We start from the raw sequence: 18,751 nt of genomic DNA, 5'->3' as shown, positions 1-18,751 counted from the left end.
GTTTCCATCCAAAGTTGCGAATATAACTTGTGCAGAAAATTGGAATATCGCATACAAAAATTAGCAAATTAGCACTGTTTCAGTCCAACAAGTCAAAGAGAATAAAATAGAAAAGTAGAAGCCACTGAATAAAATAAAAAAAATCATAAATAATAAATTACTTGTGCCTCAGAGCGAGCAGACGAAACACAAATGCATTCATTGCTTTCAGAGGTGGATGCTGCTGTTTGGGAACGCAGTTGTGTAAGACAGTTCTGGGAGACAATTATACAGAAACAGTTTCACGACAAACTTTGCTCGGGCACTTCAGAATGACCATAACATTTCAGATGCTCTACAGCGAGATCTTTATTATTCGCATTAACCCTTTTTCACACAAGTCAAAACCAACTCAAATAAGCATAAAAACTTTTTGGGTGACTTAAAGAATTTTTTTCTGAAATTTGGTTTCCATCACTCATTTTTTATGCAATACATCAAACTAATAATAATTAATGATAAAAACATGGTTATGGAAACATAGCTACTGTCATAACGGATCTCGATTTGACCATATTTGATAAAGTGACGATAAAGTGAAAAACAACAAAAGATAAAGGCAGGACCAGATTTAGGCAGTTATCCATTTATGTAGATATGCTTTTGCCAAAATACAATGCATAAATAAAATCCCGACAAATAAAAGTATCAGGATTTCCTGAGTGTACTCTTATAAAATCAAGCCTTGCATGTCTGTGATCCCATTCTCAGCACTGTTACAGATAATGGAATACTCATAGTGGCCTGTAATATGCAGCTTGTTCAGTACAGTGGAGTGCAGCTTGGAGTCCTGGGATCAGATGGTAATAGACTGGAGAGGCTAAAGATGAAGCGGCCCGTGAAATCCAACAGATGAATGGCTCTCTATGCATGATTCACCAACAGATTCTGTTCAGAAATGGAGAGAATAACAAAAATGGGAGACGATAAAGGTCTTTTAGAATCAAATGTACAATTTGATAAAATTACAACAATTCAATTAATAAATTCAATTCAATTCAATTCAATTTCAATTCAAGTTTATTTGTATAGCGCTTTTTACAATACAAATCGTTACAAAGCAACTTTACAGAAAATTATGTTTCTACAATATTTAGTAGTAGCTAGTAGTTTGTGCACGTTTGACAGGATTTTAGAAAAATAAAAATAATAATAATAATACAAGACGTAGTCAGCTAGATGATGAACTATCAATATTATTAATTAATAGTAATTATAGGATGCAGTCACACATGTAGCAATAATTGTTAGTTCTGTTTGTTGATTCAAGGTTAGCATCATCTGGGGTCCTCTGAGGGTCAGCATCATCTCTTCTCAGGTGTTCTGGATCCAGACTGGAGCTTGTGTAAATCCTAGTTACCACGGGATGTAAATCCCGTGGCAAAACATAGAAACAAAATAGAGACATCATTAGCATAGCTGCTGATCCAACAAAGTAAAATTAGTTTAACCCAAGCTAAAGAATAAAAATGCAGATGCAACTACACTCACAATTTAAGAGATACATTATTCGAATGCTTGGCGAAAGAGATGCGTTTTTAATCTAGATTTAAACAGAGAGAGTGTGTCTGAACCCCGAACATTATCAGGAAGGCTATTCCAGAGTTTGGGAGCCAAATGTGAAAAAGCTCTACCTCCTTTAGTGGACTTTGCTATCCTAGGAACTACCAAAAGTCCAGCGTTTTGTGACCTTAGGGTGCGTGATGGGTTGTAGCGTGGTAAAAGGCTAGTTAGGTACGCAGGAGCTAGACCATTTAGGGCCTTATAGGTAAGTAATGATAATTTGTAACAGATACGGAACTTAATAGGTAGCCAGTGCAGAGACTGTAAAATTGGGGTAATATGATCATATTTTCTTGACCTGGTAAGGACTCTAGCTGCTGCATTTTGGACTACCTGTAGCTTGTTTATTGACGAAGCAGGACAACCACCTAGAAGTCCATTACAATAGTCCAGTCTAGAGGTCATGAAAGCATGAACTAGCTTTTCTGCATCAGAAACAGATAACATGTTTCGTAGCTTGGCAATGTTTCTAAGATGGAAGAATGCGGTTTTTGTAACATTGGAAATATGATTTTCAAAAGACAAATTGCTGTCTAATATAACACCCAGATTTCTGACTGTAGAGGAAGTAACAGTACATCCGTCTAGTTGCAGATTGTAATCTACAAGATTCTGTGTGGTGTTTTTTGGTCCAATAATTAATATCTCTGTCTTATCCGAATTTAATTGGAGAAAATTATTTGTCATCCAATCTTTTACAATTTTAACACACTCTGTTAGCTTAGATAATTGGGAAGTTTCATCTGGTCTCGTTGAAATATATAGCTGAGTATCATCAGCATAACAGTGGAAGCTAATTCCGTATTTTCTAATAATATTACCAAGGGGCAACATGTATATTGAAAATAGAAGGGGACCTAGGACGGATCCTTGTGGCACTCCATATTTTACTGATGATAAATGAGATGACACCCCATTTAAGTAAACAAAATGGTAGCGATCGGACAGGTAGGATCTAAACCATCTTAGAGCCTGCCCTTGAATACCTGTATAGTTTTGTAATCGATCTATGAGTATGAGATGCAGCCTTGATCTGACGCAAGAAGCAGGTCATTTGTAATTTTAACAAGTGCAGTTTCTGTGCTATGGTGGGGCCTAAAACCTGACTGAAATTCTTCATACAGATCATTTTTATGCAGGAAGGTGCTCAATTGAGCAGACACAACTTTTTCAAAAATTTTAGACATAAATGGAAGATTTGAAATAGGCCTATAATTTGCCAGTACACTAGGATCTAGTTTTGGTTTCTTAATAAGAGGCTTGATAACCGCCAGCTTGAATGGTTTTGGGACGTGACCTAAAGATAACGACGAGTTAATGATATTGAGAAGCGGTTCTTCGGCTACAGGTAACAGCTCTTTTAGTAATTTAGTGGGTACAGGATCTAATAAACATGTTGTTGGTTTAGATACAGTGATAAGTTTATTTAGCTCTTCCTGTCCTATATTTGTAAAGCACTGCAGTTTATTTTTGGGTGCGATGGATGAAACTGAAGTGTTAGACGCTGTAGAATCTACATTCGCTATTGTATTTCTAATGTTATCTATTTTATCAGTGAAGAAATTCATAAAGTCATTACTATTTAACGTTGGTGGAATATTTGAATCAGGTGGCGTCTGGTAATTTGTTAATTTAGCCACTGTGCTAAATAAAAACCTTGGATTGTTTTGGTTATTTTCAATGAGTTTGTGGATATGCTCTGCCCTAGCAGTTTTTAGAGCCTGTCTATAGCTGGACATACTGTTTTTCCATGCAATTTTAAAAACTTCCAAGTTAGTTTTTCTCCATTTGCGTTCAAGACTACGAGTTACTTTCTTGAGAGAGTGAGTATTACTGTTATACCATGGCACAGTACGTTTTTCTCTAACCTTTTTCAATTTGATGGGGGCAACAGCTTCTAATGTATTAGAGAAAATAGTGCCCATGTTGTCAGTAATTTCGTCTAATTCATGTGTATTTTTGGGTACAAATAGCAGTTGAGATAGATCAGGCAGGTTATTTGCGAATCTGTCTTTGGTGGCTGGAACAATAGTTCTGCCCAGACGGTAACGCTGAGACATATAGTTAATATCAGTTATACGCAGCATGCGCGATACAAGGAAATGGTCTGTAATATCATCACATTGGGGTACAATATCTATAGCAGTAAGATCGATTCCATGCGATATAATTAGATCTAGTGTATGATTAAAACGATGAGTGGGCCCGGTGACATTTTGCTTGACTCCAAAGGAGTTTATTAGGTCAGTAAACGCAAGTCCTAATGTATCATTTGCATTATCAACGTGAATATTAAAATCTCCCATGATTAGCGCCTTATCAACTGTAACTAGAAGGTCTGAGAGGAAATCTGCAAATTCTTTTAGGAATTCTGTATACGGCCCTGGTGGTCTATACACAGTAGCCAGAGCAAGAGATACATTAGATTTCTTTTGCATGTCTGACAGTGTAACATTTAGCAGAAGTATTTCAAAAGAGTTAAACCTGTATCCTGTTTTCTGGGTAACATTGAGAATATCACTATATATTGTTGCAACACCTCCTCCACGACCAGTCTGACGGGGCTCATGCTTATAACAGTAGTTTGGTGGAGTAGACTCATTTAGACCAAAATAATCATTTGGTTTTAGCCAGGTTTCAGTTAAGCAGAGTACATCAAAACTATTTTCTGTGATCATTTCATTTACAATAACTGCTTTGGGTGTGAGTGATCTAATATTTATGAGCCCAAACTTTAAAAATTGTTTTTGTTCATTTACTTTACATTTTTCTGGTTTAATTACGATAAGATTTTTTCTAGATCCTACATTATATTTTGACCTCACTATTCGGGGAACAGACACAGTCTTAATAGTTTTTACAGCACAAGTACTTTTATCATTTAAGCGGGTGGAACAAAACTCATCATAATAGTTATTAGAGAATTGTCTTACTAGTCACATGGAGCGAAGTGTCCTGGAGATGTTGTCAGAGAGCAGCTCCGCTCCGATTCTGCTGGGGTGTAATCCATCAGCGCGAAACAGCCTAGGACGCTCCCAGAAAAGATTCCAGTTATTAACAAATAGCATTTTCTGTTCTTTACACCATGACAACAACCATTCATTTAAAGCAAAAAGTCTACTGAACCTTTCGTGTCCTCGTCGATACGTGGGCAGTGGTCCTGACACGACGATCGTCGCCGCGGGCGTCGTGCTGCGGACCGTCTCGATCAGGCTGCTGAAGTCCCTCTTCAGCGTCTCCGTCTGCCGCAGCGTGGTGTCGTTAAGCACGACCGCTCTGGGGCTCTCGTCGACCTTCAGGATCGCGGGTATCTGCGCAGAAACATCGAGAACACGAGCACCAGGCAAACAATGAGTGTGCACTTTACCTTCGGCTAACGTAGCACTTAAGTGTCGGACGATGGAGTCTCCGATGATCACAGCGTCGCGTCCTGTCTCGCGGAGGGGAGCGAAGCGGTTCCGGATGGAGATGTCGAAGGCAGGAGGGGGAGAAGTCGTCGCCCGGGACCCGGCTCGCGTCCTCCGCTGTGGATGCACCCAGGGTCCGTGGTGTCCCGGCGTCGCAGTGAAGGACATCTGGGAAGATCGCGTCCTGGGTGCACCGGGCCTGTGCAGAGAAACACACGGAGTAGACGTGGTGGGACTGTTAACAGATCGCTGTATACTTACCCCGGACTTGTGAGCGTCAGCCCGGGATGATTCCAGCGCGGTTCTCCGCTCTCTCAGCTGGGCCTGCCTCACCTCCAGGTCGCGAATCTGCTTTCCCAAGGCCTCGAGCTCGAGCTGCACAGAGTGGAGACATTCATCCGCCATTAAAGCAAGTAACAGTGAGTACAGCAGTGGTAATGTGTGTGAATAGAGTATTAGCAATGTTAGCGCAGTTAGCTGCAACCACGCCGCTGATGCTAACGGGCTAAAAGCTAATAGCGGACCCGGGAGATCAAAATAAAACTAGTGATAGCGAGGCGCTCTGATTGTTTTTGTTGTAGAATACAATAGAGGATATATTCACACGTTATATAAACGGAAACGATGATGTATACAATTGATTTTTGAGTTAAAAATAGTCAATGAAAAGAATATAGTGACGGAGCTCAAACGCAGTACAGCCGCCAACAACAAACAGGAAGTGACGTCAATATTACAATGTATAATTACAGAAAATAAAAAGCAACGAGAATACTTTTTGTATGCAAATAAATAAAAAATAATGACTTTGTTGTATTCTCGTCGCTTCATAACATTACAGTTGAACCACTGATGGCAGATGGACTATTCTGACGATGTGTTTCATACTTTTCTGGACCTTAACACTTATTTACTTGGCAGTCTATGGGACAGTCTCAAGCCTCCTAGTTTTCATCCAAAATATCTTTAATTGTGTTCCAAAGAGAAACAAAGCTTTTACAGGTTTGGAACAACATTTGGGTAAGTGATTAATGACAAAATTTTCATTTTGGGTTGGTGTATGCCATTAAGGCTTGCCTTAGATAAAACATTAGATAAAATTTTGAATGTATTTTTTTTATTGTACAATAGTGTGTGTGTGTGTGTGTGTGTGTGTGTGTGTGTGTGTGTGTGTGTGTGTGTGTATAAATAAATAAAATACACACAAAACTGAATATTGGCCCTGACCTCCAGTAGCTCTTTGGCATACATGCAGAAAAAGTGACTCAATCAAATATGCGTGAGGAAGTACTCCACGACCAGTGTTGGGGAGTAACTAGTTACATGTAACGGCGTTACGTAATTTAATTACAAAATTATTGTAACTGTAATTAGTTACAGTTACTACGAAAAAAATGAGTAATTAAATTACAGTTACTTATGAAATTTTTAACGATTACAAAGGGGATTACATTTGAATATTTACACACATCCACATACAGATTTAACTGATTTCTTTCCCAAATTGCACTGACTATTCTGAGACATACCGCCCTAATAATTTCCGGGATGCGGAAATACAGTCTGGTTCGTAGAATCCAGTCATAAAAACGGAATGCCTAACGCGGACGGAATATCCCACATTTTGGATGACTAAATCAAAAGTAGGTCAGTACACTTGAATCAAAACATGACATCGACTAGTGTCTGTGAATATTAAGCCCCAAAAATGCAATATATGACTTGCACATTCTGCGTGTCTGTGGAAATCAGGCGCGGACTGGACACCGGGAGAACCGGGACAATTCCCGGTGGCCTGACAGCCGATTTTGCCCCACTATTTAATATCATTATTGTATACTAAAGCGATCATTTGCGAATCCGCCATTTGATAATTAAATCTCTAATAAGTCATGAATTGTTAGTCATGACTCGCGCGCTCTCCGCGCCTCCGCCAAACGGGTTGGATCAGACTCAGAGTAATCAATGCGAGAGAGAGAGAGTGAGAGAGAGAGAGAGAGAGAGAGAGAGAGAGAGTGAGAGAGAGAGAGAGAGAGAGAGAGAGAGAGAGAGAGAGGACTGTGGAAGCGCACAGCTGGAGCAGAGAAGCAGAACTACTGTTCAGGGTTTCAGGTCAGTTTCATCTGTAGAGATGCTTTTTTGTCTTTGTTTTTTTATTTAATTAATCAAGCAGCAGCACGTTGCTCATCAGTCATCACTCAAAATACTATATAAAGGACATCATTATTATCTGTTGTGATGTTACAGTAGTAATTTAGCTGAAAAAAATTCAGATTTTTTTTATAGGTTTAGGGGGAGCTACGAGAGACAACACCACAACCCTTACGAAAATTAACATTTTAATATTTAACTATAAATCCAGAGAAAATGGTTACTATTGTTTAACTGTGGTAACCAAAAATGTAAAATTATTTTACAAATGTATTTATTTAAAAATAAATACAAATCCATTTGTGTTTTCAACCTCTGCCATCTCAATATACTGTAGGAGTACACGAGCACATAAACATAATTTCTAGAACTGCTCTGTGTCACTTCATGTGCATTTTACTTATTTTGAGAAAACTATCATCATATACAAAGAGACAGCAGTTTAAAAAAACCACCAATGTTTCAGGAGTTTATTACACAGAATACGTCACATGCTTATTAGATAACTGTATTTAAGTTGATGTATATGCTTTCATTTATTATTCTTTAATTTTCACAAATTTAGAAAAGTAATCAAAAAGTACTCAAAAGTAATTAGTTACATTACTTTAATAAAGTAATTGAAAAAGTTACACTACTATTACATTTTAAACAGGGTAACTTGTAATCTGTAACCTATTACATTTCCAAAGTAACCTTCCCAACACTGTCCACGACACATCTGGCGTAAAGCATGTCCTGAATAAGACATTTAATGAGCCTGATAAGAGCTGATCTACCTCTTTCTCACTTTACCATTCATTAGGCAGGAAGTTTCATTGAGGTATGTCAATTTCTTTCTCAAAAAAGAGCCAACATGGACAAAATACTATAAAGGCCTATTCAAAACAAATGCGAAATTAAAATGCAAAACAAATCACCAATAAAAGGTCTATTCACTCCAAGAGTGAAATAAATTTCAGGCTACATTAAAACTAAATAATTTTTTGTACAAATAGGTGATTATCAAAGAAATGCATCACAGTTTCCACAAAAACATTAAGCAGCACAACTCTTCTCAATATTGATAATACTAAGAAATATTTCTTGAACAGCAAATCAGTATATTAGAATGATTTCTGAAGAATACTGTGACACTTAAGAATGAAGACTGGAGTCTTGATGCTGAAAATTATGCTTTGCATCACAGTAAAAAATTACATTTTAAAATATATTAAAATAATAAGCAGTTACTTTAAATTGTAATATGTTTCACAATATTACCATTTCTACTGTATTTTTGAGCAAATAAATGCAGGCTTGGAGAGCCTTTCCCGAAATAAAATAAAAATTACAAAAATCTTATTGACCCAAACTTTTAAACATCAGTACAGAGGATATTTTACCAATGCTTCCGTTTATGTACAGTGTTTCTGTTTAAAATCTTTTTCACAATGAACATTTGTTCCATACTTGGTGTGATAAGGCCCTAACGGTTGTTCATACAACTGAAGCTGACGCTAAAACAGATTGCACTCTTCGGAGCATCAGAACATTTGAAAGACACAAACACAGACTCACACTTTATCTTTCAAACACGAGCACAAAGTCAGTTACTTTCTTTTTCAAAGGTCAGGCGGGTTTCATGACCCCTAGCTCCCTGGCCACTACATCATGTCTGGTGTGACAGGACATTGTGAGGAAGAACGAATATATGCTTGACCTCTGCCCTTTTCATCTCTGGAAATAAAGCTAGAAATGCCCTTTGCTCTAATGGCATCATCATCATCATCCAAACAAAAGCCCCATTTTAACTAAAGAGTTTACAACATAAATATGAGGTGCAAGAGGAAACTCAATATTACATTTTCAGCCTGCAGCCCTTTTCCAATATCAGTTCATTCAATAACAAGATGTATGGCACAAGGACTATATGAGTTTATATAAATGAATTATTATATAAGTCAAATCCTCCTTCTTTACTGAATAACAAAGATCCGTATTTGGGTATTTCTTGAACTATGGTCACATATGTACCTGTGAACTTTTAGAAAGTAAACTCTCTTAAAATAAACTTTTTACACATTTATTTTCATTTCAACAATAATTTCACAGTGGATATATATGAATCAAAGGAAAATTTTGCCATTTTGTCATTAGCATTTTCATCAGTGCAGGTTTGCGTCATATTCTGAGTTGCATTATTTTATTCATTTTGAGGAATGCTGAATCTTTTTGTGTGTGTGTGTGTGTGCTCTTGTTTTGTGACACATCAGGACACAACTCTGTATAATGACATGGGTATGACAGGTATTACAAGGAGAGGGTGACTTATGAGGACATAACCCATGTCCCCATTTTTCAAAACACTTATAAATCATACAGAATGAGTTTTTCTGAGAAAGTAAAAATCCACAAAGTTTCCTGTGATGGTTAGGGTTAGGTTTAGGGTTGGTGAAGGGCGATAGAATATACAGTTTGTACAGTATAAAAACCATTACGCCTATGGGATGTCCCCACTTTTCACAAAAACAAACGTGTTGTGTGTGTGTGTGTGTGTGTGTGTGAGAGTGAGATGATTTAAGGCATATTCTTATTTATTTTAGAACTACAGTAACATTTGATTTCTCTCAACATGAGGACAGGAGAGCGGTCAATCAATAAATTGGAAAAAAAGTAACTTGCGTTACCTATTTGAAAAAATAACTCAGATATTCTCTTGTAAATTAAAGAAGTAATGCGTTACTTTACTAGTAACTTGAAAAAAGTAATCTGATTATGTAAATTGCGTTACCTGTAATAGGTTATACCTGTAATACCTGTAACCCCAACACTGGAAAGAACAGCAAAAACAATATATCCCTGTACTAGTTAGATGATGGAGATGAAAGAGATTTCTTCCATACAAATTGTCTGTAAAACAATAAGCTTATTCTGAAAACAAAAAGGCAAACAAACCCCTATTTGTTGCAAGTAAAGGAACCCACAATTTGGTTGCTCTCCTTATGTCTTTGAAGGCAGTCCGTGGAGGCACTTCAAACCTGCCTTTGTGGAAAGAGTGATGGCCGGTCCAAACAGTATTTTCTATTCCTCCTAACAGCTTCAATAGAATAAAACAGAGAAAATACCTTCTAGAGACCAGACAGACAAAGTGAACTACCTTGTTCAGCTGCCAAATGGGAAACAGCACACGGATGCTTTTGGGGTAACAAAGCAAGAAAGCAATTCCTAATGCACTTTTATCACACATGGTGAGTGTTGGGGAAAAAAAGAGAGTCGACTGCAGTGCTACTCAGTGAAATCCACACAAGTAAATTTAGAGATTCTATAGTTCAAGACTTGAAGCTGCTTTAAAAATAGGAAAATTTCTGTCTGGTCGATGGATTCGGGGTTATCAGAAGGAAGGCCTGGTGGTGCAACTGCGGCTCTGCTGTGGAAAAGTCACATCGGCCACTGTATTTCAGGCTCTTGACCTCGGGTTCCCCACTGACTGTTGCTTCAAGGCTTTGTAAAGATGTTCATAGGCCATGTGGCAAGCCTGAGCCAAAAAGAAGAAATAGGTTTGATTCAGAATAGGTTTGATATGCAGTTTGATAGTGCAAAGTGCAGACAATAGCGATAGACCGATTAGAAGGGGAAGCACAGAAGCAACACACAAAAGAAGTATAGATTGAAAGATGAATGGAGTATTACGACTACAAAGAGCGGTGAGCCAAACATGTAGTCATACTTTTTTAATTTGATCTTTTTGTATTACAAGCACAATGCATTATCACATTTGTTTCCAATATCCCTTCTTCCACACAAGGAGAACTGTAGGTGCAAATTTAATCTATTTTCGCAACAAAGGCCTAACTAACACAACTGCTGTAAAGATTTAACACTAAGATAAAACCTTAAAGATTTTGATTTATCCAATTACACGGAATGGGGTCTGAATCTTTCAATCCTGAAAAAAAGACACATAAGTACCAGGAAGCTATCATAAAAGTGGTCCATACAACTCTCAAGCTACATTCTAAAGTCTTCTTAAGTCATACAATAACTTTTTGTGAGGAACACACAAATCTTCCATCAACACCCAACACGACCATCAGATTCATTCCAAGAAGAAACTTGAAGTTGTTTTTGTTCATGGGCACCACTGACATCACTGAAATACAGAGTATTTTCCTACTATGTAAGTCAATGGTGCCAATCAACTGTTGATGGTGCCAATCAACATTTATCAAAATATCTTCTTTTGTTTTTAACAGAAGAAAGAAGCTCATACAGGTTTGGAACAAGTTAAGGGTGAGCAAATGATAACAGAATTTCCATTATATTTAATGTACTTCCTAAGGCAGAATGCTTTAAATGATCAAGAGCCATAACTCTACGTGTATATGTTGTGTCTCCAGGGCCGAATACATTAACACATGTAATTGGGTCCACACAGCAGTGCACCTTTTTGATGTAAAGGCTTTCAGAAATGGCAAGGCAATGGTCTCTGTCGTATAATTCAATACAGCACAAATCACAGATTTCTAATTCGCCAACCCACCCCACACATTTCTATAGATGTGCAATAAAATTTAAATAAAGAAAAAGCCCCTCCATCCATTTCCCTCAAGGTCTTTCTCAGTGTGGCCATGTGAAGATTTTCGAGTCATTACTGCAAACAAGATAATCCTCGCCATCTATTATATTGTGTAAATGTGCTGCTGGAACAATAAGTTTGTCCTGAACTCAAACCACTTTAGCTTGGCACTTTCATAAAACTTTTCAAATCTGTGCCGCCAACAAACTTGCCATTATACTTGATGTTGTTTTCCAATGCAAGCTCTATTATTTCCGGACACAAAAGGAGGACAGAAAGGGAAGCGGCTGCTAAAAAGAAAGATAATGGTGTTCGCTTTGATTGGTTCCTTCTAACACAGGCAGACCGAGGATCAATTCACTTTTTGAAAAGAGGGGAAGGTTGTTTACAACGAAGGACCTGCAGCAATATGAAAATGAAATCAATAATCCCACTGTGAAGAATGGATGGATGGAGGCTCGAGGCGTCTGGTCTTACATGAGAAAGCGGCAAAAAATAATAATAAAAAAATAGGAAGGAAGAGATTGGATAAGCCTTGTGACTGCCATGGAGCACTGAGGCATGTATTTTTAGCAGGACTGTAGAAGTTAAAGTTTACCATCATTCTACACTGTTATTTCATTTGACAACAACCATTTTATTCTGTGATTTTTCTGAATAAAAGGAGAATGTTTACACACTAAAGTTATTCTCAATCAATTATCAAAAGGTTTGTTTTTTTTTTTTAGCTTTTACTAAAATACAGATTGTCAAAGCACCTTTACAGTGTCAAACAGGAAAATAGTTTGTCAATAATGCAAGAAGACAATAACAAAACCAATTTTCTTTTAAGTTTTCACTTTTAACAAAAGTGAACTCATTTGCATTATTGAATGATGGAATTACATAAATAAGGAACATGGAACTTGTAACTATGGAAAAAATTTATTAATCACAAGTAAATTAAGCTACTAATTTAATAAATTTCAGCTGGTTTACTTCCTAATACTTATTTTTATTTAATATTTATTAATTAATAAACATGTAATATCGATTACCCTATTAAATGCATACATACTAAGGTAATTGTCCCCCCAAAATTGTAGGTTCTGTACTAAAATGAGGAAAAATTTCAGTGCACAAACTGTAAAAAATAAAAATATAAAAAAAAAAAAATGTGCAGTTTTTGTTTAACATGTACAAAAGGGGAAAGTCCCAGTCAAAGCTTTGGACAGTCACATCTGAGCTACCTGCCTTTAGCTTGAGGGATTTGAATTAGGCTACGAAGAGCTCTTCACGCCATCGGTCGTGCTTCAATAAGCCATGGTGGAGTTGCGTCGGGTGATTAAAAGGTTGCTGTGCACGGTTTCTTACATTCTGTAACAAGGGCTTTGGAGGAAAAGACAGTCCATAGGGACACTGCTTCACTGCGGAGCTGTAACAGTGATCAGTCTTCATCAAACAACAATAAAAAATAATGCTATTTGCTTTCTTAATAAATGTTTAATGTCTTATTGTGCAAGATCCATCAGTGCAAATAATTCCCAAAAAATTATTTACTAAAACTCATCATTTACTCACCCTCATGTCATTCAAAATAGGTGAGTTTCCTTCTTCATTTGGATAATTTCTACACTACTTTTTGGAGGTCACGGTCAATTAATGCTCCAACACTGAAAATAGTTCCAATAAATCAACCATTGCACATCTCCAAACACAGTGGTGGTTCATTACTGAATGAATCAGGGTTTTTGAATAAATCTCTTTTTGAGTAAATGACTCAATTATACACCACTAATGTACAGACTGCAAAGAAGCAAAGTGATGAAAACAGTACAAAGATCCTGGAGTGTATAGAAGCGCTCTTGAAATGCTGCTCGGTCAATCAAATTCAAATACTGGAACGGGATCTGTTGTATAATTAAAATTCGGGTCACAACTTTCAGAATGTTAATTAATTTTCTGCAGATTTAAATTGACAGTGAAGTTTAAGTTATTGTAAAGGTATATTTTTAGGGCTGCACGATAATGGTTAAACTGATTATCATGATTATTTTGATTAAAATTATAATCACGATTATTAATAACGATTATTCGATACTGCTGAAAAAAAAACTGCTAAAACCAGCCTAAACTTAGCTGGTTTAAGCTTGTATCCCAGCTTGGTCAAGTTGGTTTTAGCTGGTTGCTCCAGCTGGTCTCCCAGTCTGACCAGCTAAGGAAGTGGTCAAAACCCCTTTAAAACCAGTCTTCTGACCAGCATTGACCAGCAGAGACCGGGCTGGATAACCAACTAAAATCAGTCAACCAGGTTAGGCTGGTTTTAGCGTTTTTTTTTTTTCTTGTTTTTTTTTTTTTTTTTATTATTCATCAGGGAAATGCAATGACATTTCATGTGTCCTTTAACCAACCTCCAATGACTATACACTGACTTCATTTAACCAACTATAATAATACAAAACTCTTGGTTTTGGTTAGTGTTTTGTCATCTGTATTCACATTACATTTTCTGAGTGACAATTTGTTCGCGAATGGGAAAAAGCCACTCAGATCGCACAGTAAATTTTCTCAAAGATCGTTAATACAGGCTGAAAACTAACATTGCCATGCCATTTTAAACACAAAAACTGGTTAAAAAAAAAAAAAAAACTTTAGAAACTCTTAATATAAATTCCAACAATTCCAATTTATGTACATTTTCCCCCATTATATTGTAGGAAAAGCGCATTTATTCCTCAAACACAATAGATCCATTATTGAAACTGTGAAAGTTTGATCATGGCACATTTGGTAACACAAACAGTACAAATGGCTTGTGAAAAAACACACATTGTCTATATGACACCTTCATGTAAGCAGAATATTGCTGTGGAGAGATCGCTAAAATGTTTTTATATCATCATCAGCACTTGTTCCGCCATCAGTGAGCATGCACAGGGTTTCCAGATTGCACAAATTAAATAAAACACTGGGCAGAAAGTTTATCCTTAAAAGAGAAAAGCTCTATTTTGGGGCTTAAAGCTCTTTACATCTGGCAACCACAAGCATAAACGCTAATGAAGACTTATTAGCAATGCAAGATAATGCAAATGCCAAATTAAAAGACGTTTCATGATAAACAACGAGCCGGCCAATATCGTGATGATTATTTTTAAGTAATTGAGAAAGGTGGATATCATTATTGAAATTAAAATACGATTAATCGTGCAGCCCTATATATATTGTAGTTATGAATAGTCAGTGACATTAAACCGTTCAATGATTCAGGACAGATAACTTCACTCATAACAAAACACTATTCTCATCCAAGCTGAAAAATCTCCAGAGTGGCTACCCTCCTACCTTGTCCCAGTCGGTCTGTACTTTAGTTCTCAGCTTTCCATTTATCTAATTCTTTTTTCAGGTTTGTTTCATTGAAAGAGCTAAGCAGACAATGTATCAGTCTGCACAGATCACACACAATAGAAAGATCTCATTTCATTTGAAATGTTTGCTGGAGACTAATTAAATGCAGTAATTTGCTCTACATTTGTGTCTTGCTCTACATCCAAATAAATAACAAGCTGTCATGCAATATTCTAGCAGCACTTGATCTGAGAACTCGCTTTAACACACACAGCTCTGAGTTGGCACAGCAAGGGACCTGGAAAGGCAATTAATTTACTATTAATTGCAAATCTATTTTTGCATTTTATTAATGTATTACAATATTTATTATTATTACTATTAAATATAACAATGTAGTAAAAATAATATTAGTAATGCATTTAATTATTTAAACACTAGGTGGTTTTATTTTACTTATGATAAAGACAAACCTGATGTGTGTATGGATCTCTTAAATTTTTTTATGGAAATAATTTAAACTACATACAGCAGCAATTATTAAGCAATGCAAACTCTCAAACGGCCCTGCATATATTCATATTATTTATAGTATCTCAGAGCTCATATGAGTGCTGATGTATATCAATATATGAGGACAGGCACTCTGAAACATCTGTTAGAAGAGCATGCACTGGTCTGAACTGTCATGTACACTTCAACACAAACATGGGGCATTGGCCCTTGTGGCTGCAGTGATGCTGATGGCAGAGCTGGGGCTTTGGGGGCAAATTTAGCGCTGTGAGAAACAGCATTAAAAGTTTTAGGCAGCCTCTCAAAAAGTTCATCCTTGACGCAACAGCCCCTGCTGCCCCACAGCATCAATCAAGCATCAGACATGCAGGACTAACTAGCCTATTCCCTTCTCCCACTCTCTCTTTCTCTTCCCTTCCATCGTTGTGTTTTTTTTTTATCTCCTTCTATATCTGCTCCCCTCCATCTCTACTTCAGCAGTCGCCCACAAACCTCTCTTTTCTCTTCCTCTCCTCAATGTTAAATGCATGGGAGCTCGAGACATCAATCACCATCAAAGTCGGTGCATCTGGCCCTGGCTGTAAATGAGCAGGGTGCAGGATGGAGGAATAAGCCAATCTTGGAGTGATTATCCCAGACAATGCACAGAGAAGCGTGGATGCCCCCTCAGAAGGAGAGCACGGGGTATGCTCTCAGCACAAATGGATCGCCCGACTCCCGCTCTTTCTCTCCGTCTCCCTTCATTCCAGGGCATGCAGCTTTCTCAAAGTGAAGTGTGTCAAGCGCAAGAGAGAGTTTCTCTAATAAGAGCTTCTATAGCTTCAAACTGCTGTCTTGGAGCTGCTTTGATGAGAAGACCCAACATTGATCTGTTCTTAAAATTGAGACGGGCAAATTTACACATTTACAAAATTTACTAACTCGAGGGGTTGCCTGGAAAACTAGTCAACTAATCGGTCTTCATGGACAAGTCAGGCTGGGTTACTAACATTAAATATAGGAAAAATATTAAATTGAAAAAATTGTTACATTAATAAAACAATCAGGCTGAATTTAAATAGACATTTAATAGCGGACTTGGTTTATGTGTTACAGATGCTTGTTTACTTTAAACCTGTATTATACACATATGCATTTAAATTTAGCTATAACTTTTTTCTTGCAATCAAGATTTAAAAAGTAGGTCTATTGCCATTTTGATCAAAAATACAGTAAACAGTAATAATGAATAACTATTATTATTTTTTAAATAACCATTTACTATTTTCATATACTTTAAAATATTATTTATTCCTGTAACGGCAATGCTGAATTTTACATGTGTAAAGTCCTCAAGCTCATTTAGTTTATATGCAAATCTAGGTTTCCTTACACTAAAACCATATTTAGTTTAAATCATTGTCTTCAATGCCACAGTTTAGTGGGTTTAATTACTGGAGTCTAATTAAATGCAGCCCGATTTTAACAAGGTCGACTGCGTTATTTTTCACACCTCTAGCAAGCAAAGTCTGTTCTATAGAACTGACAAGTGCTGAACTTATAATATAATATAACTTAAAATATTATCTAAAGGTGGCTCACCTAAGCAAGTGTTACGTATAATAATAACTGACATGTCTATCATTTAAAGGAATTATACATAATATACTCACCCTCATGTAATTATTAACCGGTTTCATTTGGGATTTTCTGTAAACACAAGACAAGATGATATTTTATGTTTTTATACATAGAATGTAGTTATATGACACCGAAGCCCTGCAACACTTTCTGTGAAGAAAAGACAGAATTTAAGTCATTAAATCACTGAAAATCTTCTCCCCTGATGTATAGTAGAACTGAACTAAAATGAAGATGAAGAATTATTTTTATTTTGGTTTGTATGAAAAAGATCAACAATAACATTCAGCTAAACTACATTTATGACTAAAGAAAGTCATTCAGTTTTGGAATATGAAAAAAAATGAGTAAATTAATTTCCAGTTTTGGTTGAACAACATGAAACACTCCTCACTTTTCTTCCATATCACATTTTTTACGGTCAGTTTTGTTTTCATGTTCACTTCACCCACTTTTTGTAAAAAGGAAAGCCACATTAAAAGCCAACCTCTCTTTCCAGCAGGTATAGACACTGTAAAGCCTTGCCTCTGGCCCACAAAGTGAACAAAAATCCTGAGGCTTTGTGTTCACTGAGAACAATGTTCGATTAGTCAAACGAATCCCATTGATCTGGATTTGTGTTTACCACCTCCTGCTTTTGTAGCAATAGCTATTCCCTGCTAATGTGAAAAGTTGGACAAAGACGCAGCACGAAACTGCACACACACAAAATTGCTCGATCAAACTGCATTGAAACTCCTTTATCAACATTCTCAATTCAGAAAGAAAAACTGACCAAACAACAAGGACATTTTCAAACTCATTCTGAGTACCTGTGCTGCTAATAGCAATTAAACTGAGTCGACACTTGAATTTAATAGTTACAATACAGCACGGATGAGTGGAGGTGAGGGGAATGAGGAAGTGAGAGAGATAAACCACTGGCAGCAGCACACGGCAGGCCAGATACACATCCTGGTACTGGTAGCCATTGCCAAAGCAGTGATTATCACACACTATCTGTGTGCAGTGTGTACTAGTGAGCCAGCAACCCATCCACACACACTCTCTCTTTCTCTCTCTCCTTGCGACTGGAGGTGCGATGGAGTGAATCCATTATTCTGCTGTTGCCTGGCTACAACTGAACAATAAAAGTAAAACTCCTGGAGAATTAACACCTTGAAAAGGACACTTTCACCGACAGCACTGCAGCGAGGGCACCACGGACCATCACAAAACACTTCAGTGATCGTAAAGTCTGAAAATACTGGAACCCAGTATTTTATTTTGTTACTTAAAGGGATAGTTCACCCATGACATAATTTACGCTGCTTAATGTCGTCATTAAAAATCTGTATAGTTGTTTTCTTTTGTAGAACACAAATGAAGAATGTGAAAATTAGGATATTTTCAAGAATATTCAGGTGCAAACAACATTGGACTTTCTACTGATTTTTCAAAATATCTTCTTTTTTAATTCCACAAAAGAAAGAAAGCTGTTTTCTATCATGTGCCGTGCATGATTGTGATGACGTAAGATGAACGCAAACGCACCAGGGTTCGAAAGAATCAAGTAAGTGTGAAACCAGACCAACAC

General features: G+C 36.9%; 1 protein-coding gene across 1 annotated transcript in view; it reads right to left on the bottom strand.

Moving 5' to 3' along the window:
- Positions 1-586: 586 nt before the first annotated feature.
- Positions 587-18,751, bottom strand: part of LOC132129545 (MICOS complex subunit mic25a-like) — a 63,696-nt gene continuing 45,531 nt past the window's right edge. The window contains exon 7 of the mRNA XM_059541174.1: positions 587-927. Within this exon, the coding sequence (XP_059397157.1) occupies positions 904-927 (24 nt within the window). The 3' untranslated portion in view covers positions 587-903. The remainder of the gene's footprint in view (positions 928-18,751) is intronic.

Source organism: Carassius carassius, chromosome 46 (assembly GCF_963082965.1).
Source record: "Carassius carassius chromosome 46, fCarCar2.1, whole genome shotgun sequence".
Taxonomy (NCBI): domain Eukaryota; kingdom Metazoa; phylum Chordata; class Actinopteri; order Cypriniformes; family Cyprinidae; genus Carassius; species Carassius carassius.
This window is presented reverse-complemented; position numbering and strand designations above follow the sequence as displayed.